Source organism: Tachysurus fulvidraco, chromosome 18 (assembly GCF_022655615.1).
Source record: "Tachysurus fulvidraco isolate hzauxx_2018 chromosome 18, HZAU_PFXX_2.0, whole genome shotgun sequence".
Classification (NCBI taxonomy): domain Eukaryota; kingdom Metazoa; phylum Chordata; class Actinopteri; order Siluriformes; family Bagridae; genus Tachysurus; species Tachysurus fulvidraco.
In genome coordinates, this window is record NC_062535.1 from 11,705,818 (window position 1) to 11,730,471 (window position 24,654).

Below are 24,654 nucleotides of genomic sequence, written 5' to 3' on the forward strand. Positions count from 1 at the left end.
TGAAATAGCAGGAAGAAGGAGTTCTTTAGGATGTTGTCCTTGAAATTTATAGCACTGCTGACAGAAGAGAAACGGGGATTACATGATCATTTTATTAATAACATTAGGGACATATTCAAGAGTAAAAGACAAACTGAAATGTAACATCTAGTTCATTACATAATGTGCAGCAGACTTGTTAACAAAAAATGTTAGTGGCCTAAGATTAAACCTTGATGCATCCCTGCGTTTCCACATTCAACATGCAAGCCTGCAGAACACAGATGCTTAAAAAAATTGTTTATGTCAATGTTAACGTTAATATTTGTCATTTTTGTCATTATTCCCACCATATATAATGCATGCGCCAATGAGTGAAGAAACACAATGTATCGATCGACAAAACAGACATTCTCTCATGCACAAGACCTTTTCTGGGGGGAGCGTTGGTGTTAGAGGCGGTATAACGGGTTTAAAGAGAGAGACAGGAAACAGACAGAGATAGATGTACAGTGCAAAAAAAAAAATACACTTGATGTGGCAGCATGTCGGAAATTACCGGTAAATTTACTATGCCTGTAGCTCATCACACAAACCGTACCTGGGAACGTTTACTGAATTCCCTCTGTTTGAAGTGCTAACTGCTGTATAAAACTCAGTAATACATCTGAGCAGTACTGCTTGAGCAGTAATAACGATAATCCATTAATAAATTCAGTCCTCGTTCAATAAAGAATAGTTAAATGACATGAAGGAATTAATAAGACACGTCATTTACTGACTAATTTGTTTAAATGGGAAAAAAACAACTGAGACAATTATATTAGCAGTGTCTCAAAGGGTCTTTTAACGTGTCGACTTTTCTTTCTTTCTTTCTTTTCTTCTATTTTCTTAGCCAAGGTTGAAAGATATATGTCATAACAGCAGCCTAACTGACAAAAAGAATTTTCGTGACAGTCTTCAAATAATCTTGTATTATTGCACAATTTATTGAATTAAATGGATTTATAAAATTGAGCATTCAGTTCAAAATTTGTTTCATTCTGAAGCAAAGCACGTTCCTGATAAAACTGATTACACAACTCTGAGATTAATGATTTCAAAGAATTTTTTCTTAAATCATTTTGGCTTCGTTTTGTAAATAACACAGTCCCGTCCCCGTCCCCCGTCCCCCTTAATTATAACTAAACAGGTAGAAGCAGCTTGTGGGGAATTTCCCTGAGAGGATACGAATAAATGATGATAAAATAGAAGTGTTAGTTAGTTGCAGATTTAACATTGACAATACTTTACCTGGATCAACCTGTCTGCCAGTGCGGCACTCTCCTACAACACCACAAAAGCGGAAAAAGAGTGGAAGAGAAAAACAGGTGAGGAAGACAGAGATAGACAGGGGAAATAAGGCAAATAGGATTTGAGGGTGAATAGAAATCAGGGACATGGACAGATAGACACCAAGATACCGATAATAGGAAAGTAGAAGAGACACAAGATAGAAATGAATAAGATTTTACAAAGCAAAACCCTTATTGCTATTCTCAATGACAAAATCTTTTTTTTTTTGTCATTACTACAGAGATTTAGTCCACACCCTTACACACCTCACTAACAGGTCAGGGCTCATAGAGGTAAACAAAAGCTCTCACCTTCTCCAGCGTCTCAATCCTCTGCTTTAACAGTCGGTTCTCTGTGCGTAGTCGCTGTTTGAATAACAAAAAAAATAACATTTTCCATAATTTAGTTTCAGGTTTTCTAGTGTCTTAGCATTCCTTATACTTTTACGCACCTTTATTTCAATCTGTTCCTCCATCTCTTTGTTTTTGATGGTGGTATACTCCTTTTCCAATCTATCATCAACAAATAGTCCATTACTCAACAGAGCAGGACTTTCTTCCAAAGTGCAACATATCCAAAGTTTCTGCACCTGTCATGTCGTTTTCTTTAATAATTAAAAACCAATCCAAACTCATAACCATGCTCTTTAATGATCAGAATGAACAAATAATTAGTGCCATAAGTGTCCATAAAGTAATTTGAGGTTACGTAAACAGTTAAAATTATACAATCTTCTGCCTAGGGTGTGTAAAGTAATGTATTCTTCTTGCTTTGTTCAATTATATTGTGCTTTTTTTTTATTCTTTTCCTGTTTTTCCTCAAACTTACTTTTTCATCTTCTTGGGGTTGTATTTAATTTGATAAGCTCGAAGGACGAGTTTATCAGGGCAGCTGTCAAACTGGTGAGGAATCACCTTCTGAAAGTGCTATGAGACGACAAAGTCACAACATAAATAACAGCTTTTAAAGCTCTAGTACTGTTTGGCTTGTGTACCATGTAACATGCGATGTATTGTGAACATAAACTGAGATATATACAAATATAAATATAATTAGAATGTATGTTAAATTAGAAACGTTATCAATCAGTGATCCAAGTAAATAAAACCACATGAATATTTTGGACATTAATAAATCTACAAACAAAATCTTTAATTAAACTGAAACATTGAGGTCATGCTGCTATATGGAAATAACATTACTTCAGAAATCAATATTTTGTGGTTATAAGTGGGTGTTTTTGAGGAGTTTAAAGCGACTATGAAAGTGGATATTAGAACACGTTTATGTTTTATATTTCAAGACCGTTTGAAATGTGCAGATTTTTACTAACTGTGTGTCAGAGACATGAATCTGAGTTGATTTCTAACCTGTGACATGCCCTCCATGTCCAGCTGTATGAGGTCGGTCTGGTTGTACTGTAAAATAGCCATTCCTACTCGAAATATAATCTCCAGACCCTGGGAAGTTAACGTGTATGTGTTTAATGACAAATATTTAGAAACACATTTAAGTATTCACACCTTTTTACTCAAGCAAGTAGTCATCGAGCAGCGCCCCCACACACACACACCCACGCATCACTATGCCTTCAATTGTCAAAGGTAACAGTTCACACAAACTCTTTTACCCCACAAAAATAGACCTTACCCATCAAACTGAACTCATGCTTCCTTTTACAACCATTACCACCTTTACACAGACTTAACCATTTACACACTTCCTTTAACCACACATACACAGACTAAACCCATCACACACTCTCTTACCACACATACAAGGATTTAACCCATCACACATCCTTTTATAAACGACCTTAACACAGACTTAACCCTTCCCAAATTTTTTTTCAACCACACATACACAGACTTAAATCCGTACCTCATACATGAAGATATCGAAAATACGTGTGGCAATGGGCAGAGGAAGAAAGGTGAGGAAGAGTGTCAGGAACCATGATGATGCATACATGGAGGTGTGAAAACTTTGCGAGCGAAAATGCACATTCAACTCCGGCAGCTGCTCCTGTGTTAAAATAAACACTGGATTTGTTAAAATAACATAAAATAACAAGGGACAAAGATGAAAAAAGAAAAACAGACAGGACCAGAAGCCTGTCAAGATGGCAATTTGTATGACGCCAAGCGTTTAGTTAAACTGACTATCTGCTGCCACCTGGTGGCTGGCCGCCATTTTCTTTCTCGTCCCCATCAATTATTCTAATATTTATATATAGACGCATTTACTCACACTAAATTAGTTTAAAACTGACACTGTTTATTTTTGTATACTGTATGATTTGATTTCACAATATATAAATGTAAAAAGACCTAAAAATGTATTGGGTAAGTTTTGGATGGAAACTTACCCAATAAAAAAAATACAGAAATTCATTTATTTTTAAGAAATGAACAAATAATATTAATAATAATAATAATAATAATAATAATAATAATAATAATAATAAAGAAGAAGAAGAAGAAGAAGAAGAAGAAGCCGATGATAATAAGGTTGTATGTTATTTTTAACAAAGATTTAGCTAATTAAATATTTAGACAACAGAAGTATTATACTAGCTTATGGGTAGCTAGCTTGCTAACAGACATGATTACTATAAAGCTTAGCCTAAAGCTAACAAGCTTAACCAGTATTAATAAACTTTGCTATCTAGCAGACCCTGAAGAAGAATCCTTAGATAAAATAACTACTTTGAGGTTAAATTTAGCACAGTACTATGCTCAGGTATTTAACTGGCGATATGTCCTCGCTGCCTTCAAATTTCACTAGCGTCATGGTTTATGTCAAGCATATTAAATGCTGCAAAAATGAGACCTAAAAATACGCAATCAGGGAATTAACAATTCATTCATTTTTAGATTCTCAGTCTTTCTCTCTCTTTTTTCTCTCACTCAGTTCTGCTTCCCTTACATCCTTCTTCGCTCATTCTTCCCAATCAACAGTTTCTCATGCATCATTCCTTATTTTACCCAATCACTAAGAACTACATCATGTTGAGATGTAATAATCTTATTGTAAATAATAATCTCTTACCTGCAGCAGGTATTCAAACTGGTATATGCAGAGGCCCAGCTCTGCCATGCTCGGTTTAAAGAGTTCTCTGAGTCTGTACTCCTGCATCAGCCGTACAAACACGCAAAATGCCTCCTCCTCTGGCATCTACACACACACACACGCGCGCGCACACACACACACACACACACACACACACACACACACAGATACACACACACACACACAGATACACACACACATACACACACAGACAGATACACACACACAAACACACACACACATACACACACATGCACACACATACACATAATGCAGTGTGACGTTCATTGTAGTGTAATGTGTATTATCCACTGGTTAATCAAGAAATTGTGTATAAAATGTTGAGATTATATTTGGATTTACCTGCATGAGAAGTAGCCCAACAATAAAAGCACTGCCCTGACAGTATCCTACCTCACGATCCACTAGGGAGTATGCCTGCAACACACGCACACACACACACACACACACACACACACACACACACACACACACACACACACACACACACACACACACACAGATATTTATAACCTAACCTAATGACATTGCAGAAACAAACAAACCTAACAACATTGCAGAAACGCATGAATTGTCACTTATCACCCCGGTGAATGATACTGTTTTATATAATCTGCACATTTTCCAACAGTGAATTTAATTAAAATTAACACAATGATTGTCACTCTCATACTTTTCTAAACATAAACCGTCTTTCCTTCACCTTCATGACGTTAAAGAGGACCTCCTGACCCAGACTGTCCTGCCCTTTGAAGAACTCATGCTCAGGATAAGTACGAGCGATGTCCCTGCGAATGAGCTTCTCGCAGGGTGACGACATCTTCAGCAGCTCTGAGTATTGGTTCTTCACTGGCATGTCTGTGGCGTTGCCCAGCAGCTGCCACACGATTGCCCGGAAGTGATGTGGGATCCCCTTCCTTATCAGTTCCTAGAAGACAAAAGAGAGAGAATAGAGTCAATATGTTTTATTAACTTTAAGTGTCAGTCTATCTTAAAGCATATAACTCAGTAATAATTTATTGACTATAAATTATTCAGTAACCACTTTAAACAGGAGACGTAACAGTGATACAAGAGTAGCAGTGTAAATCCTGCCACTGGGTCCTGGAAATTAAAAAAAATAATGTTTCTGCTGCAATTTCTGCTACTTTCTCTTCTATGGAGTTGAATGAATGCAGCAGAAAGATCTTAGAGCAACTATTCCTTATTATCTTGTCATCTGTTTTTTGCTCAAAATTGAACACCCGGAAAATGTTACAGGATTCAAATATCCAGAGTAAATAAGTGTGTATTCAGTCTAGAAAAGAAAGACACGACGGTTCGGTATAAATCATTCAGTTACTGTATAGTCAACTGCACTTCACATCCATGTGAATTTGCACAAGAGTCAAGTACACACTCTATGTGTCCTCACCTTGAGTAATTTGTCTTTCTTGCGTCTCCACTCATCCCACTCGTTAACGATGCGTCCCCACAGGATCCAGGTGTCCTCCTCCAGGTGCGAGAGGTTGGACGAGGCAGAGGAGCTGGACACCAGCGAGGAGCCGCTGTTCCTGCGAGATCCGCTCATAGAGCGCATGGACTTGGAATCGGCCTCCAGGAGCCTAGTAGTAGGTGGAGAAGAACTCGAGTTCAGCCTTGGCACAGAACGTTTATCTTTTAACTTGATATGATGTTGCTGACCCCGGTGTGTAAAAACAGATGCATGAGTTTAAGTGATTAGGATAAGGGGAAATTGATATAAGTAGACTTATATCAAGTGGATATCCTTTTTAAAGACTGTCTTAAGATACAGTCAGGTTCTGCTCTAATTTAAGCAAATCAAAATTTGACCAGATTTATATAATATTATATAATATTCCTTTCTATAATATACTTTGACAACATTTTTTAATCAGCATTTGGCAGATGTCTTTATCCAGAGTGAATTTTTTTTTTTTTGCTAATTTTATACAAATGAGCAGTTGAGGGTCAAGGGCCTTGCTCAGGGGCCCAGCGATGGCAACTTGGTGGACCTGTGATTCAAAAACTCATGAGCTTCCATTTGGCAGTCCAACACTTTAACCACTAGGCTACCACATCCCCTGTGGACCTTAACCATAAATATATTTTACTGCATTTTACTTAGACGCCTAATTATGGGCATCTGTGAGCTTGTGTATGTGTAAGAGGGCAGACAGCGCTTTACTCTTCCCTGTGATAAAGGATATACTGTAGCTGGCTTTCTTCACCTTCTATATTTACTAACAGTTGTTTGAGAGGAGAGAGCTGGCTGGTGGGTGGGAATTAGAAGTTGATCAAATTATGAAGGAAAAATGGTGAAAAAATATATGAACATTGTTTTTCATGAACGTGTTTGTTTGTTGAAAATGTATATGTTTATTTTTCATAGTGCTATCCCTTATCATGTTTGAGGGTGAAGAATTAAAAGTGGTATAATTATACTTGTAATTGAGAAACATCATAGTGAATTGTAGTGAATAGTGAATGCTAGACTGGAATTTATTTTTAGAAAGCATCCTGGTCCATTTTCACATGTAGTGAATGATAAATGATAAATATTTCTACTTGAAAAAGTTTTGCATGAAGACTATCTGTCTTCTGCAAACTAATTTTTGGGAATGCTCATTTGTATTAAATTTGCTTACAGCTTTGTGTAAGCATGCAAAAGAATGAAATGGAAGTCATAATATAACTTACATACTTTAAAATGGAATTGATCTAAGGTGTGTGTGTGTGTGCATGCATGTGTGTGTGTGTGTGTGTGTGTGTGTTTGGCCCACATACCTATTCTGTTCTTCCAATTTAGCCAGCAGCTCCAGTTCATCTGGACTGAGATTCTCTGAGTCAGCAGGCGAAACTGCTGGTGCAGATAGAGCAGCATCATGGGAACTGGAGTCTGGGCTCAGCAGAGGGCTGCCAACAGAGAGCGGGTCAGCCTCCTGACCTGCTGGAGAGCCGAGGTTTTCCAGCTGAACTGACCCTGAGACCCCTCCCTCTCTCTCTGGACTACTGCTGGGGCTAGACATGACAGACAAAGCCCAGGTGCTGAGTCCAGGTCAAAGCTCAGTCACTGTCAGTAAATGACGGGGTGACACAGCTGGGACTTTCTCTATATTCTGAGAAAGAAGCCGTCAGCTTTTATGGAAAACTAGGTTTCAAGGATGGGTTGGGCCTGTAAAGGAAGAGGGGAGTCAATGAAGTCAAGATTGAATTTCAAGCTTTGCTTAACTTTTTTTTCCAGCCCAGAAAGTACCTCAACTCTCAGAATTGCTCATATCGGCAACTTCATGGAACAAATTTCATAGTTTTTTTTCTTTAATTTAAAAAAAATTGATATAAGAAGAAGTCAAATCTTATATTTATTATTTTCTATTTTTTTTAGAAGTACAAACTCTATCGACCTTATTAAATGTACATATTTCAGTCGTAGGTTTCCTATGTCTATGATATTATTCCTCTTGTCTTCCCTTTGCAATTGTTTTCCATTTTAAAGGTATTAAAGATTTATTTTAGACAGCAGCACTGACCATAGCCTCAGCTGTAATTCAGATAATAAGTTTATATTAATGCACTGACTTAAATAGGTTTTTGTTTCTATAGTAACAGCTCATTCACTTTGACTTTTGACTGTATGGTAGAAGACCTACATAAATAAGTAATTAATAAAACATGAATTAGCAATCATGATGTAATTAAAACAAAAAGAAAGAGGTATAATCAATAATGTGGTTAAAGATGGGTTTCTATAAGGAATATGTTTATATACAATTTATGGAAGAAGTCTCCAGTGTCAGTAAAGGTTCTGTAATTGTTAATAGCTGATATAAAGTGAAGAAATGACAGGAAGAATTTATAGCACTAATTGTAGAAACTGTTAAAGGTTAAAATAGTATGACATGGTATAGTTGGCACACTGATGCTGTATATAAGGAATTAAACACTTATGGCAGTGTGATTATGTTATGTGTCATTGGTTATGAAATTACTGTCAAAAAAAATTGTGCTCCTTGCAGGGGCAAAATCCAGACCCAAATGCAGGGACAGCAAAAGCCAGTGGTTTTATTAAACATTACAAGACTAACACACACAGGAAACACTGTGAATAAACTAGGCAGATAAATACAAAACAATATACAGAACCCAGGAACGTAAAACAAAACCACAGTAATAAGATACACCCGATACACCGACTACAATAAAGGACTCATACTTAACCTAACCCCATATTGTGAGTTTATTTGCAAAATGCCAAATGTATGTGTTGCAGCTAGATATTATCTTGATCTAGACACACAAACACACACACACACACACACACACACACACACACACACACACACACACACACACACACACACAGCTGCAGTGTTGCATTATGTATGAAGCACTGTATTAGCAAATGTGTCTTGACCAAAGGAAAGTGTAGCTTCAGCCTTACACTTTCCTCTAGAATCTATATTAATATGTGAGGCTTAAATTAGACCATGTGACGGACTACCTGCCCTGTGCAACTGCTAAGTTAAATATAATCTAATCTCAGAACGAAGTATCCATAGGCAGAGTAGCTATGAAATCACCCTCATCCATGGATCTCTTGAATACACACACACACGCACGCACGCACGCACGCACACACACACACACACACACACACACACACACACACAGGAGGAGCAATAAGTATAAACATAAGTTTTGGTTAAAAAAAAATTATAATAACCCGAGAAGACACAAAAACTGTTGGAACAGAGAAATCACACAGCTAAAACAAGGCATGCATTCATCCACAAAGAGCATCCCAGTCAAGAGAGTTATCAAAAAGCTCATGAATCTAATCTCCTTGAACTGAAAATAAAAAGACTGAGGGGAACATCACCTTTCACTTACAGTATATTATAAACATGGAAAAACACAACAGTTCTTATAGTAACAAACCCGTATTTACACAAGCATTCCAAGACCAAAATATGTTTTTACTGCATTCTGAACACTGGTACAGAAAGGTCAGTAAATGTATCACAACAGAGAGCTTTGGATGCTTAAGGTCAATCCACAAGAAAGCTACATGCTTTTGTATGTCATCCAATGGCAGCTATGTTTGTTATGTAAAGACAGTGACTCAGCGCAGTGTTTTGGCTCACAAAAGAACAACAAGGCACAAAAGTCCAGTCACTCAACCAAGTTCAACTATCTTTTTTATTACCGTCTTACTAACTAATTTTTATTCATTTAATTTTTTTATTGTACTTGAAAATGTCTGCTTTTTTAAATCTAGTGTTGCATCTAAGGTAAAATGTTACTGTAGCCATCAATCTAAATATGCTTTAAAATCTTTTATACTTCTCTGATCTTATTAAGCTTCAATATCTCTCTTCGTTTTAATAAACAATTTAATACCAGGAAGAGTCCACATTTACAAGTCTTCTGGTAAAGTTGACAAAATGGTGGCCCTATAACATTACAGTATTAAACTTATGTTTACAGAAGATAGTAAGACCACGCTATGTCTTTTTAATCAATGGTGACCTGGGTGTGGTTTATTTACCACAATATCTTTCTGGAAAATATTTTTTGTGAGATTGACTCCCATTACTTATTAGCTGCATTAGCATTGTTGATGTAAAATTAAAGAAACAAGCACCAAACTCCAAGCATATGCTGGCTGACAAAGTACAATAGAAACAGGTGGAAAACTATATGAAAAACTATAAATGGTGATTATGTAAGTCTAGAGTAATCTAGTAAAACCAAAAAACATCTTAGAAAAGCACTAAAGCTACCAGGCTAACAGCTACTACTAATGTAGAAGAGAAATCAGTGTTAGCTTGAAAAACATAATTGTGTACAAATCTTGTGGACATTTAGCTTAAAAATCCTCTCAAGGGATCCTCTCAAGTTAGAACACGCCCACAAGCGTATTATGGTAAACACTAAAACATTTTTTGTTTTGATTTGCATTTTTTTAAAGCACTGAGGACTCAAGTCAACAAGTAAAGCCTTGAAACTAAATACAGCTGATTTAATTTTTTTAATGGTAATGAGTGAAGAAATGGATGGCGAAAAAAGAACAAGAAACAGAGAGCTGAGAGACTGAGGGAAAGCTGTCATGTGGGAGAGAGCTTTAGGGGGTCGTTGGATAAATCAGATTGTGTGTGTGTGTGTGTGTGTGTGTGTGTGTGTGTGTGTGTGTGTGTGTGTGTGTGTGTGTGTGTGTGTGTGTGTGTGTGTTACTCGGGTTCTGTTCACAATAATGGAATTGTGTATGTAATTTGTTGCATCTTTCTTTTTAAAAGCTTGTAATGTCCACCAGCAAAAATACATTAACAGAAAAACACATTAACCAAAAAGCATAACAAAATACAACACACTGTTTAGAGCTCGATATATCTGTAACTGTATTTAGGTTAAAATGATGTAGGTCTGATGAAAATGGGGGTGAGTGGGTGTGGCCTAATTTGTTTTTCTGTTTTTTTTTTTTTTGGTTTGCTTGCTTGATCCTTGCTTGAACCTTATGTACAGTGAAAGACTGTAAACGCTGAAAAAATAGCTCAGCGGTAGACGTGTCAGCTTTGTCAGCATGGTCAGTGAATTCAAGCTCTCACGGGTTTCCATCACTCGTTCATTGCAACTACAGATATGCAGAGTAGTGTTTTTTAGTTTATGGATCTAGTTGGATCCATATGGATCCAATATATAAGCTAGCAGCGTACTTCAAACCACTCTGATTTCTAGATTTGTAACGTTATTTCACACATTATGTATTCATTTAGAATAAGGCATTAGTATTCAGTAACATCCGTAATTTGTGTGTACGCAGTATATAATTAAACTGTTTAGCACAAGCACCAACCCATACCGTTCATTCAGACATGTTCGATGACATCATCCATGCCAGCATGTCTGATCTCATTCTTGGATGATTCACCACCAGCGCTTCTGACATCACGGCCTGATCTGGGCCTGGTGATCACTGTATATGTGTTTAAGTAATGTAAGTTATTTACTAAATAAATGCTCATTCCCTAAGTGTTTAAACTTGGTGATGAATCTCTGTTGATCTTACACACACACACACACACACACACACACACACAAATAAGAAGTTAATTGCTTGGCTGTTCTGTCTGAATAGCATATGTTCCTCATTGACTACATTAGTGCACAATAGCTTCAATAGGCTGAACAACAGCCAAACAGATTTGAAGGCTTTCATAAATGGCCGGCATTCAGCACACTATGATGAGCTACTGAATATCAAAACAGTGTAATGTGTGAGGGACTAAGTGCACTTATGAGCAGATAATTAAATAATTGTCCATGTATCAATTCATCTGAAGGTAGAACATAGCTTTAGCTCATGGCATCAGAGTTTTAAAACCTAAATACCCTGAAATGAAACTTCCTGGCTGAAACCAAAAATAAAAAAATTAAAATTAAACTAAAGGGAAATTTGGCAGAGCCCAGAGACTGTATTAAAATGTTTAGAACGTGCCTCGTGTTTCCTATCTGCATTATTTTAATTGATAATAAATGGTAGCACCAGTGTTCAGCAAATATAAATCGTTTCTAGAACAAACTTTACTTGCTCTAAGAAATTCTGAGAAATACACACGATTTCAAGAAGTTGTTCAGCAATTTTATAAAACATGTAGAAAGTGCATGATGTATTAGTCATGACTAGTGGATAGGTGTGAAAACATCAACCAGGAAGCTTGATGTCATCTTGATGCCAAACTGCCCTGAGGAAAAATGTCATACTGTTTAACACTGTGTTTATAACATTAGACGAAGCCACACTGTGTCTGAGACTCAGAGGAGTCACTAAGAAGATGAAAGATGTCTGAGGTAAATATTTAAAAAAAAAGTTATACAGTATATTCATTCCCTTATTTATCTTCAGTAACCACTTTATCCTGATCAGAGTATTTATTCTTATTCTAGCTGAAAAATAGAAAAAACATTTAAGGTCTGGGCCAGCAGCAGCAATAGGCAAATTTGGGTCTTGCCCACCCAATCAAAGTTGTATTTTTTTATTTATTTACTTATTTATTTCATTTTAGCCAAAGGGAAGAAAATAAAATGAAAATTTAAAAAAATAAAAAAATAAAAAACAGCATGATTTCTAACTTCTAATTGGGTGGACAGACTATAGCCAGTGGACAATGCTCCTTACTGGCTTTTTACCTACTTTTCTAAACTTGTGATTGCTTTGCAGCAGTTACAGAATTCTCATAATTTGACTGCCATTAAATTTTATTTGGGGGGTTCTTAAATATTGGATAAAAACTGGGTTAGGAGTATTGTCGCCACTACCACTGATTGCGCACCTTAGCCTAATGATTATTTGCACCAGCCCACCTTAGTATAATGATCTGGAACCGGCCCCTTTTCAGGGTAAATTTATAATCACACGATTATTAGCAGTCACATGATTTTTTTTTTTTTTTTTTTTTTTTTTTTTTTGTGGTTGCCATATTGCGGACAGACGTTTTGGCAAAACCAGAGTTTAAAGATTTTATCACAATTACTCAAGAGAGAATGTAGCATCAGTGTCAATGTTATTCAAATAGGATGGGATCATTATTTGCTTACCAACAAACTGATTGTTCCAAATAAGCCAAATTTATCAGCCAATCATCTGACAGCAGTTCAGTGCAGTGCATAAAACCACGCAGATGCAGGTCAAGAGCTTCAGTTAATGTTAACTTTCAACAGACTCAAGGGGAACAAAATGTGACTTCTTTCAGTGACCGGTGCATGGTTGTTGGTGCCAGACATGCTGGTGTGAATATTTCTGAAGCTGATCCTTTTAAGAGTTTACACTTAATGTTGCAAAATAAAAAAAGCTATACAAATATTCAACAATCAGCATTTCTGTTATATATATGAGAAATCTGAGTAGAATGTCCAATCCATTAAAAACAGACAAAAAGGCTACAGTAATTCCAATGACCATGCTTTACAAAAACACTGAGATGAAAAGCATCTCAATCTTAACAACACTTCACAAGTTGAAGCTACAAGTTCACATCACGTTCCACTCCTGTCAGACAAGAACGGGGATCATGAGGCTACAGTGGACTGAGACTCACCGATGTTGAATAGCTGATTATCTGAAAAACATCACCTGGTCAAGATGTCTGAACGTGCTGTATGTGTGCAGACAGAAACTGAACACAATGGAAAAGTTTAAACATAATGGAAGCACAAGATCAAAAGTTGATTAAGCTCACAAGGACAGTTTTTCTGATACACAAACAAGACTAAAAGACTAAAAGACCTTTCAATAAAGACAACTTAGTTCAAACGGATACTTCTAGATATTGTCTAATTATATTCACTTGCGTATGGGGTTTCACAAAGGTGATAACATTTGTTAAGTCCATGAGAGAGAAATATGACACACACACACACACACACACACACACACACACACACACACACACACACACACACACACACAGTCTAGGGACCAACAGAGATCAAAACACAGCCTTCCTGTATTATGCGCTATAATTTCAGGTATGCTAACTATTGTACTGTATTGTACACAAACTAAGTCACACCTAGAGAGCACCACACAATAGGTTACACCAGATACACCATGGAGTCTCACAGACATGAAATTTCACATTTGTTCAGTTTAGTGACGAAGCAAAGTTACTCCCATAGGAACCTGACCTCCAGCTAAGCCTCTCTCCACCCTGCTTCTTAAATAATGACCGTGTCCTCCCTGTTTATAATCACAGAGGGATAAATGAGTGATTGTAGAGAAACATGATATGTCTGGAGGGATGATACGACACATCAGGAAAGACAAATGAAATTTACAACAGGGCTTTACTTATGTACCAGCTTATGGCTGACACAGACAACATTTATAGATATTTTATAATCCATATGGTATAAGTACAAAAATATGTTATTATTATTAGTGGTAGTAGTGTTTTCCCTCCACTGTAACATTGTGTTTTTATAAAAGCTATTGCGATAATATGAATTTTATTTAACATGCTCTTTTGTTAACATTTCCAATGATGTCGATATAAATACAGTATGTTGTTTATAATAGAGTGAAAGGTTTATTTTTGTACTTAAGTTTGGGTTAATGTGTGCATTTAATCTGCAAACCCGTTGTCAGTGTAACAAAACCAGGAGAAAAAAAAACCCTCATGAATTACTCTTGAATCAACACTGACAACAATCTATCCAAAAAGGAGCATGAAAAACAAAATCAAGACATCTGGACTAGAAGCCCAGCTGTGGTATGTTAAATCCAATGTGACTCAGCTCAGTAAAATACCAAAAATAGCAGTGGCCAGACTTTGGATGGAAAGTGGAAAACATAAGTAAGCACTTCACATTGGCTGACAAGAAAAACAGTGCAGTAATGGGAGCTATGCACTGAGCCGGAGAAGCAAAGTGACGGGCTTTAGTGGAGCATGGGATAGGCTACAAGGTCAGTTCATCCATTGCTTTCAATGCCTTACTGTGCAGAAGCAAGCCAGAGGCGACAAACGAAGGAAAAGCATGATGCAGATCTCTCTCTCACACACACACACACAGATAAAGAAAGAGGGGGGGGGAGCATACAGTACAAAAGATATAGCATACAGTATACTTTTGCTACAGAGAGCATTACAGCTATAGCAGAGGGAGAAGCAAATGACACAATGAGAAAGGAGGAAAGACGAAACAGGATGCAAATGATCCTCCTTTAATTCTGAATGCTTCAGCAGTGTTGCAGTGACAGGAGCACCAGCTCGAGTGTCACACACAAGGCCTTGTTCATTCGGACCCATTAACACAAACCAGCCAATGTCATGAAGACAGTGTAGTTTAATACCCTCATTTTAAAGAAGGGATTTACTGAGTAGTCTGAATTTTATATATATATATATATATATATATATATATATATATATATATATATATATATATATATATATATATATATATATATATATATAGGTAGAAGTGGAATATATAAGTACACTGAAGCTCTGGACTCCCTGGAATCTTCACATCTTTTAAAATAAAGGTTCGTTTTCATTTTTACAGTGTTTTCCATCCTAAACTATGTCTTTCTGTGCTGTGTGTGTTATTACCAACATGATAGGCTATTAAACATGAGGTTCAGTATAGAACATACTGTTATAAAAGGAATACTCCAGCATTTTTTTTTTACAACTTAATCCCTATCCAGTGTTGATGCAATTTCCACTGACACTAATATTTAAATGAATCCCTGTGCTAAGAAAAAATACAGAAAAACTAGTTAGTCTAAAAACAATAATAATGGATGTCTAAGGGCAGTTGTTGAATTTTGTTAATAAATATTTTTGGAAAATGCTCTTTTTAAAATCAATAAATAAAACGTGTCTTGATCTGTATAATTCATACATCCTAAGACAGGACTATTTTTGCAGAATGAAGAACTTATCAGCAAAGTCATTTTTACTATTAGTGTTAAATAAAACTATGATACTTTAATATCACATATCTGTTGCATATCTATCTCATGCTTAGGCCTTTATTACGGAAGTGTAACAGCTGTAGTTTTGAATTTAGGTTAAATAATCACATTTTTTGACATAATCCACCAGCTGCCCTTTTATCATAATAGGTGATATTATAAAGAGCTGCCGTTCAATTCTAAGTTAATTTTCCCTTATTAACTTACAGAAATGTCCAAATTAGTGCCAGAGGTAACTGAATATACATTACAGATGTCATGAATAGAAATTAGGTTAAAAATGATAGAGTATTAATTTAATAGCAGTATATGGTACACAGAACCATTTTATACAGATAGTGAAGCTCTCAAAGTCACAGCCACAAATTCCCCAATACAGATCTCCACACTAACTTCTCAAATCATAACGGCCGTGCATTGTTGGTGATAACATTGGTTGATGATACCAAAGTGATATTTCCGTACAGCTGGAATGGAGGTGAAAAACTTCCCTTTTTCTGTTATTCTGTTTGTTGAATAATGATGACATGGCCTTTCTAAAATCACTGTTTTATATCTGAGGCTTAATCATTTTGAATACATAAACTACTGAAAAGGAAGTGATTGAAGCAAGGAAACACACAGTTCCTCCATACATATGGAGTCTAAACAAACTCCAAAACATGTGAAATTCAAAAACAGCCTTCCGTCATCAAGAGGCTTTGCATTGCAAACCCTTATACAGGTAAGAGTCGGGTGTCTTGATCTTGCTGTGTAGCACAGTTTTCCTCATCTGCACACATTCTCACTTGCTTTCAGAAATCAAAATCTCTCTCAATAATCACTGACTGAATTCTGTTTATCATATATTCGCTGTACTGTTATCTAATCCCGGTACATTCATCCAGAACTGTTGCTCAAACAAGACGAGCCTGCTCAAAAGCAAAACAAGTGATTAGACTGCCTATCCCTCTTAATTACAAGGATAGGATCCTTAATCTGTTTAACTGTTAGCCAAGATGGGACTGTAGGCCAATGGGATTATGGCACAGATTCTATTTTGGCTGTTTAGCAAATTAGAAATCAGTTTCTCCTTCATAGAAAAAAACAAACTACATGATGATCATAAAGCCATGGAAAGACAGCACTGGCCAGAAATAACATCCACTGGGACTTGCATCAACCAGAGAGTCCCAGAGTGTCGCATTATCTAATAACATAGTTTGATTCATTTTGACCTTTAGGCCTGAAAAAGAAACATTAAGAATGTGTGTGAATTCAGTGTGTATATCATACACTAACCACACTAAATCTAGGCTGTGGTTTAGTAGGGCATATAAATGATTAAATCGATTCTTTTAAACGGGTCTTTTAAGTCAGTTAAGCCAATTTGTCATAAGCAGAAAGAACCATTGCATGCTAAAGTATTTCACAAGTAAATGTAAACTTAATTCATCTATTATTATCTCACAACTTGAAGCTATAAACTGCAGTTTTATAGACAAGGCTTCAATATGAACCCACAGGAATGCATCAATGCCATCGGTTCCATATTCAAAACAAAACCAAACCCAAAGCTCTGTGCATCAGCCGACATATACCCATCTAAAGCCGACATACTCACAGTAACTGTCGACAATGACAAAAGACAATGTTGTTTAAGACAATTTTGTGTTATTTTCATAGCTAAGATGCAACATTTCAACAGACCTGTTAAATTAATGTGAGTTGTAATGCTGAACTTACAGACAGTGAAAAGAATAAACACTTAATGGGTTACACGGTGTTTCTATGTTGTAGCTTTTTGGGAATAAAACGAATCAAAGCTCACACAAGTCGTTGTTTCGCTCATTTAAACGAATCGATTCAATCCGGAGATTCGTAATGCTGATCTCTACCATGATGCAGATGATGTTTTGGTATGAAACACTGGGATACGGCCTACCCTGTATGGTTTATGTTGTATCTTAGACAATAATTGATACTGTACATACACAGTGTCGGGAACAAATGAACGAATCGATGAATCAAGGCTCACAGTTGTACAGAATCGGTTCAGGAAAAATGAATCGTAATGCTCATCTTTATTGTGCAAACTAAAAAGAGATGGAAAAAATGTTTTAAAAAAATGAAATAAAACGATGTTCAAAAGATATTCAAGCTATTTTCTTGTAATTCAAATGGAATAATCTGGCAGTGCAGAAATAATTATTGTAAGGAATAAGGCCGGTATTTTGACCGGCCTGCCTTTTCTTGAGAGGGATTTTATTCTATACACTACATGGCATTAATCCATCGCCAGCAAGAAATAGTCAATAGAAATGTGTGAATAAACAGCGATTTGTGGTGCCGACGAGCATTTTCCTTCGTTATTCTGATAGATCATAAGATGCTGGAGATGGAGCAGACGGACCTTCTCCAAGATGATGCGCAGGAATCTCGCTTTGTCCAAAGGCCACATCTCTTGTCTAACTACCTGTCTGTGTCTGTCACAAGAACCCTGTGGATATTTTTAATCCTTTCCATGCAAGGCGGTTATAAAACAAGTGATTTCATACAGCTTTAGAAATGTAATGTAGGAGTGAGATGCCCACCTGGATTCATGTGCCATTATTGGAGCGGCTCCGGCGGACGCGTGCCATTGCGATGACGACGGACATTGTAGTGACCAGAGGAAACCGAAAAAAGCCTGAAACAGGATGAGATTTAAGGCAGGAAACAGCGTGTAACATCCATGTTCCTGGTTTATAGATAAATCGAGGACAACGCGAGCTGTCAAGCAGCGAACCTTTCCTCCAGGATTGCGCTCTTCAGGGAGACGCCTACGGAGAACCGCGCCGCCCAAATCCCGCCCACTTACCCACCTCTCACTGGTCAAAAACTCTCGTTCAAAGCATACAATTAAATTATAGCGCATATTGACATAATTACAATTTATTTTGTTTTGTATGAGTTTCATTATTTTCCCACTTGCATGCATTGTTTCATGAGAGAAACTGAAATAAATCAAAATGCATGCGCGCCGCGACGCACATGAAACTCGCTATGATTGACATTTGTCTAAGCCAATAGGAGAGCGGGAATGACACTAGCGTAAATTGATAGTTTATCCTCCATTTCCTTACTCCTTACAGTTGTTTGAAGCAGTTATAAAAAAATAAAAAATAAAAAAAGGCATATGTTACCGTACAATTTTGTCACCTGCTTATTTTGGTTTTGTTGTTGTTGCTCATATGTATGTATGTATGTATGTATGTGTGTATGTATGTATGTGTGTATGTATGTATGTATGTATCTATGTATGTATGTATGTATGTATGTATGTATGTATGTGTGTATGTATGTATGTATGTATGTATGTATGTATGTATGTATGTATGTGTGTGTGTATGTGTGTATGTATGTGTGTATGCATGCATGCATGCATGTATATATGTATGTATGTATGTATGTATGTATGTATAGTGTCAGCGTGAAAAAATTAAAATTCCAAGGGGAACAACAAAGTGGCGGGGATAGAGTACAGAAACATATGTGCTGATTATGGGTTAGAAGTCTCCGAATCCCAAGTGGTCTCTGTTTTGAACAGTGAAGATCCTTCACAGATCCCTTAAACTCCCTGTGTGCCTGAGCTTAAGGAAGAAAGCCTTGGAGGTTAGAGGGAGAAATGTATATGCACACAATATTCCCTCCAGTGAAGGGATATTAAAATTATACAGCACATAAAAATATACAATTGCATGGTTCAGAATTTGTGGAAACAGTTTGGGCAAGAACCGCGTATAATAATAATAATAATAATAATAATAATAATAATAATAATAATAATAATAATAATAATGTTATTATTATTATTATTATTACTATTATTATTACTATAATAATAATAACTTATCAGTATCTCTACCTACTTCTTGTGGACAGCAGTAGGTAAAGAAATTTGCCGGCAAAACGAATTTACCATCCAATGTGGGAGGATTTGTCCATGTTCGTTTAGGACCGCCCCCTTTATTTACTGGCATTTGAATCGACCAATCTTAGCTAGTCTTTGTTTGGTCGCGATGAGTGACTTTGAATCTGCCCAATAGAATTAGAGGATATTGTTGCATTCAACTTCCGGGAAATGGTATATGGGTTGAGGCCTACCTACTTAGAGCTGCCGGAGAGAAAGCTGCTCTTGTCTGCAAACAACACACGGTAAATTTATCTCTGACTAATTTGTAGAGTTATCTTAAGAGGTCTAATGACGAAGGATGGTGAACGCTTGTAATTATCCAGTTCGCTCAGTGGTTAATGTAGGACAAGAAGAAACCCTCGCATTTTGGAGTTAGCACGTTAGCTTGCTAGCTAGCTTTGTGCTTAGCAACGGTGCGGATGTCGGCTTTCTGTTTATGTTGTTTGTTTGATTAAAAAATAATAATAAAAAAAAGGTTCAGGGGAGGCGTAAAGGTGTTATTTATTCATCCTGTATTAATTAATTAGCTAATTTGTAGTTTAAAGTGTCACAGTTAACTCGCTAAACGTTGAATGGAGAGTCTGTTTTTTTTTCATTCATTACTGAATAACAAACGGTCTACATGTTGAACACATGGCGCCACTATTTCACACCCTATGTAGTGTACGTATGTAGGGATTAGTCAGTGATTTGGGATTCACCCAGGAGAGCTGTGTTTGGTAATGTCTGTTTAAAATGCATATTGCTATTTTACCATAACTAAATAAAAATAAATCTGAATAACTAATGCATAAGTAAATAATAAAGGTTTGTGTGTGTGTGTGATTAATGGGCAAACTGAACCCAGGATTAATAAGTCGAAAGCCAGTTTGGGAGGACATGATTTATAATAAGATCTTATGTGGTGCTTATAGACTGTGTATTTAAATAAATGCCACTGAGTAACATTTATGTCTGTGTTCCAAAGTAACCATGGCAGAGACCGATGTTGACAACGAGCTCCTGGACTATGAGGAGGATGAGGAACCACAGGTAGCCCCAGAGAGTGCAGTTGTACCAGGCAAGAAGGAGGTGAAGGGATCCTACGTGTCCATCCACAGCTCCGGGTTCCGAGACTTCTTGCTGAAACCCGAACTGCTCCGTGCCATCGTCGACTGTGGCTTTGAGCATCCTTCTGAAGGTCAGGAGGATTTTCTTATACAGATATTCATTCAGACGTTCTGATTTTTGACTGACACTCGACCGCATTATACATATGAGATTAACTTTTTAAATACGTTTTTCATTTCTTACAGTTCAACACGAATGCATTCCACAAGCCATTCTGGGTATGGACATACTCTGTCAGGCCAAGTCTGGTATGGGGAAGACTGCAGTGTTTGTGCTTGCCACGCTACAGCAGATTGAGCCTGTGGATGGACAGGTGAGTGAGTGTGTGTGTTTTCATTATAAAACCAAGCAGCTGGATGATGTGATGTTTTTGTGCCTTGCATGCAGACAGAATTCTACAGCTTCACATGTACATTGTGAGTGCTTGGGTACTCATGCAAAACTAGACACAGTGGTAATTTATGCACAGACATTGCCAGTCCTGTGCACACAAATTTGGTTTCAGTTTGTTAAAAGAACCAAGACAAAACCACACTGACACCAAGTTTAGTTTAAATGTATATGCTCACACAGGACGTTATTTTACAGACTTCTGAGATTACTGTTATGAAGTGAAGGCCAAAATGTGCAGTTAGTAATATGATGGATTTGGCATCCACAGCAAGTCCAACAATGAGCAATGTCAGTGTCTCAACATTCTCAGTCGCTCATCTTATAACATAATCTATTTAGTCCATGTTAATTTGTGTTTTAAGGTGTAATATAATAAAAAAAAAAAACTTTTCAAGATTTTGGGGGAAATTATTGTAGTTTGTTGCATGTAAAATGCAAGTTATGAAGATGAATTATAATTATAGAGTAATGTTAAAGAATTTCTACAGGTTTTTTTGTTTGTTCTTTGCAATCACTGTAAATGCTGCCTTTCTCCATATATCCTCTTTTTTCTTCATCAGGTCTCTGTGCTGGTCATGTGCCACACTCGTGAGCTCGCATTTCAGATCAGCAAAGAGTATGAGCGGTTTTCCAAGTACATGTCCAACGTGAAGTGCTCAGTGTTTTTCGGAGGTCTGCCAATCAAGAAGGATGAAGATGTGCTGAAGAAGAGCTGCCCTCACATCGTGGTGGGCACACCAGGCCGTATCCTCGCCCTCATCCGCAACAAGACCCTCAGTCTCAAAAACATCAAACACTTCGTTCTTGATGAGTGTGACAAGATGCTTGAGCAGCTTGGTGAGTCAACAGTAAGAGACCTTGATTGCAGTAGTACATGACCTTTTGTTGGTGCTTTCTAAAAGTGAGCTTTGTATGTATCTCAGACATGCGACGGGACGTGCAAGATATCTTCAGGCTCACTCCTCATGAGAAGCAGTGCATGATGTTCAGTGCTACGCTCAGCAAAGAGATCCGGCCAGTCTGTCGCAAATTCATGCAAGACGTGAGTGACCATGCGCTGCTCTGTTTTAATGTTTACTGATATGTCGATTAGGAAGGCAATCCCTAATCATCATCATTAGGGTTTTATCAGTGTTAATGTCTCTTTGATTTTGGATAACAGTTTGATTGGCTTTGCTCAGTGTAAATCAACCATTTAATTTTGCAATATTTTACACACACAACCCTGCACATTGCAATAATCACGAAAATCTTTCTTTCCTAAGGATTTGTTAGCAAGGTTAGCAATTTTTGCAGTTGTGCTATGCTATTTTTGGTTATATTGTGTATACAGCATTGATTCAGTGCTTTATCGTAGCTTTCACTCCTTATCTTGTTTGTTGTGGTTTATTTTAAGTTTTTAAAACCTTGTTATAAGGAAATACAAGATGGTTGACCCAAAGCACTACTTTTGTTATTTAAATGTCTCTTTTACTAATAGAAATACTGACAACAGTTTTGAGGGTAAAAAAAGCTAGATGCTGATTGATTTTAAGGATGTTCAGTGTAGTACCACAGACATACAGGAGTTTTAGTTCATCCACTTCTTATAGCTTCTAGTTATAGTCCTAAAGCAATTGCCAGACATTTCTTCTTAAGCAGGATATCTTTGGCCATACTGCTGTTGAGATTATAAACTTATTAAATTATTATTATTTTGAAGTGTTTTCTTTTCCTTCTGTAGCATGCAGTAAAGGAGAATTGTTTGTGTGTTTGTGTAGCCCATGGAGGTGTTTGTGGACGATGAGACGAAGCTGACTCTGCACGGCCTGCAGCAGTATTATTGCAAGTTGAAGGACAGCGAAAAGAATCGAAAACTCTTTGACCTACTTGATGTCCTTGAGTTCAACCAGGTGTGTAGTCCTTCATTCCTGGTTGTGGTGATCATAATTTATTTCCACTGTAACATCAGAAGCTGTTCATTTTGTATAGTAAAAAAATGCCAGTCTGAGAATAATTAAAGAATTCTTCTGAACACTGAATCTCTTTCTGAACTGAGATGTTTCTCTTTTGTATGTAAGTCAACACCAGAGACCTGGTGTTAAGCACTCTGTGTTTGTGTACAGGTCGTCATCTTCGTGAAGTCAGTAGCACGTTGTGTTGCGCTCTCTCAGCTGCTTGTGGAGCAAAACTTCCCTGCCATCGCCATTCACAGAGGCATGGTTCAGGAGGAGAGGTGAGACTTTTCTGCTTTTCACTCGTTCTAATGTTTGGGTTTGTTCTAAAGTTTAGCTAAGGGTAATTGGTGCTTTTACCACAGATTGTCACGGTATCAGCAGTTTAAGGATTTCCAGAGGAGGATCCTGGTGGCGACAAACCTGTTTGGCAGGGGGATGGATATTGAGCGTGTCAACATTGTCTTCAACTACGACATGCCTGAAGACTCGGACACTTACCTACACAGGGTGAATATCTGCATAGCTTTATGCATAATGAATTTTTGCTAATTAAAGCACTGAATTTTTACCTGAGCTGAGTGAATCCTTACTTCCGGGTGAATCCTAATGTGTTACCGATTCTATTCAATCCTACTGGAAAGCTTTTTATATAATAGTCTCTTCTAGTACATATTACAACATAATACACTAACTTGGCTCCTTCTCTTCCTGCCAGGTGGCCCGTGCTGGTCGATTTGGGACCAAAGGTTTGGCCGTCACCTTTGTGTCTGACGAGACCGATGCTAAGATCCTTAATGACGTCCAGGACCGCTTTGAAGTGAACGTAGCTGAACTGCCAGAGGAAATCGATATCTCTTCATACAGTAAGAACCCACACATTAACTCTCCAAAATGTGTATAAAGATTAAGTATTGTTTCGAGAGAAAATTCGGAATGGCGTATTTGCATGATCATGGTTGTTTTTTTTTTAAGCAAAAAACAAAAGTGGTGATGAATGCTTTACATACTTTCAGTCCATGTAGTAATTCAATAATAGGAATGTGTGTAATTACCAGTGTTGGGACTGTTGTAGCTTTTTTTTCTTCATTTATTATTATTTTTTTTTTAATTTCTGCTCCCTTTGTCTTTTGCAGTTGAACAGTCCAGATGAACTGTTCGTGTAATCCAGTACTGATTGTGGTGCATTTGGCGTCTTTGGATGATGGAAGCGAAGGACACCTCCATATTTTATTTTGATATGTTGTCAGACCCCCTTTTCACCTTTCCGTCAATTTTGTTATAACGTGTATCTTAATGTGTTTATTTTATTGCAATCTCGGGGGGTACTTTTATATTTTCACTTGTTAATTGTTTATTGGTTTGACAATTAAAACCGTTTTTTGTTTGCTTTTTTT

The 24,654-nt window shown here is 37.0% G+C and overlaps 2 protein-coding genes across 6 annotated transcripts in view; one reads left to right on the forward strand and one right to left on the reverse strand.

The window, feature by feature from the left end:
• Positions 1 to 19,816, reverse strand: part of evi5l (ecotropic viral integration site 5 like) — a 37,371-nt gene extending 17,555 nt beyond the window's left edge. Inside the window, exons 1-13 of one of the 5 annotated variants that reach the window (XM_047802951.1) lie at positions 19,777 to 19,816; positions 18,460 to 18,554; positions 7,195 to 7,582; positions 5,822 to 6,011; positions 5,111 to 5,335; positions 4,750 to 4,824; positions 4,366 to 4,491; positions 3,196 to 3,339; positions 2,685 to 2,774; positions 2,143 to 2,240; positions 1,766 to 1,826; positions 1,626 to 1,679; positions 1,273 to 1,305 (exon numbers count right to left, since the gene is read on the reverse strand). In XM_047802951.1, the coding sequence (XP_047658907.1) occupies positions 1,273 to 1,305; positions 1,626 to 1,679; positions 1,766 to 1,826; positions 2,143 to 2,240; positions 2,685 to 2,774; positions 3,196 to 3,339; positions 4,366 to 4,491; positions 4,750 to 4,824; positions 5,111 to 5,335; positions 5,822 to 6,011; positions 7,195 to 7,436 (1,338 nt within the window). In that variant the 5' untranslated portion in view covers positions 7,437 to 7,582; positions 18,460 to 18,554; positions 19,777 to 19,816. Of the gene's footprint in view, positions 1 to 1,272; positions 1,306 to 1,625; positions 1,680 to 1,765; positions 1,827 to 2,142; positions 2,241 to 2,684; positions 2,775 to 3,195; positions 3,340 to 4,365; positions 4,492 to 4,749; positions 4,825 to 5,110; positions 5,336 to 5,821; positions 6,012 to 7,194; positions 7,583 to 18,459; positions 18,733 to 19,776 lie in introns of those variants that run through there. The other 4 variants (XM_027156399.2, XM_027156402.2, XM_027156403.2 and 1 more) reach the window with 4 other exon arrangements.
• Positions 19,817 to 19,912: 96 nt separating this feature from the next.
• ddx39aa (DEAD (Asp-Glu-Ala-Asp) box polypeptide 39Aa) lies at positions 19,913 to 24,647 on the forward strand. Its single transcript, XM_027156242.2, has 10 exons — positions 19,913 to 20,062; positions 20,788 to 21,000; positions 21,116 to 21,243; positions 21,884 to 22,160; positions 22,247 to 22,365; positions 23,084 to 23,215; positions 23,429 to 23,538; positions 23,623 to 23,767; positions 23,976 to 24,123; positions 24,394 to 24,647. Exons 2-10 carry the CDS (start codon positions 20,793 to 20,795, stop codon positions 24,408 to 24,410), a joined length of 1,284 nt encoding a protein of 427 aa, XP_027012043.1. The 5' UTR covers positions 19,913 to 20,062; positions 20,788 to 20,792; the 3' UTR covers positions 24,411 to 24,647.
• The last annotated feature ends 7 nt before the right edge of the window (positions 24,648 to 24,654 follow it).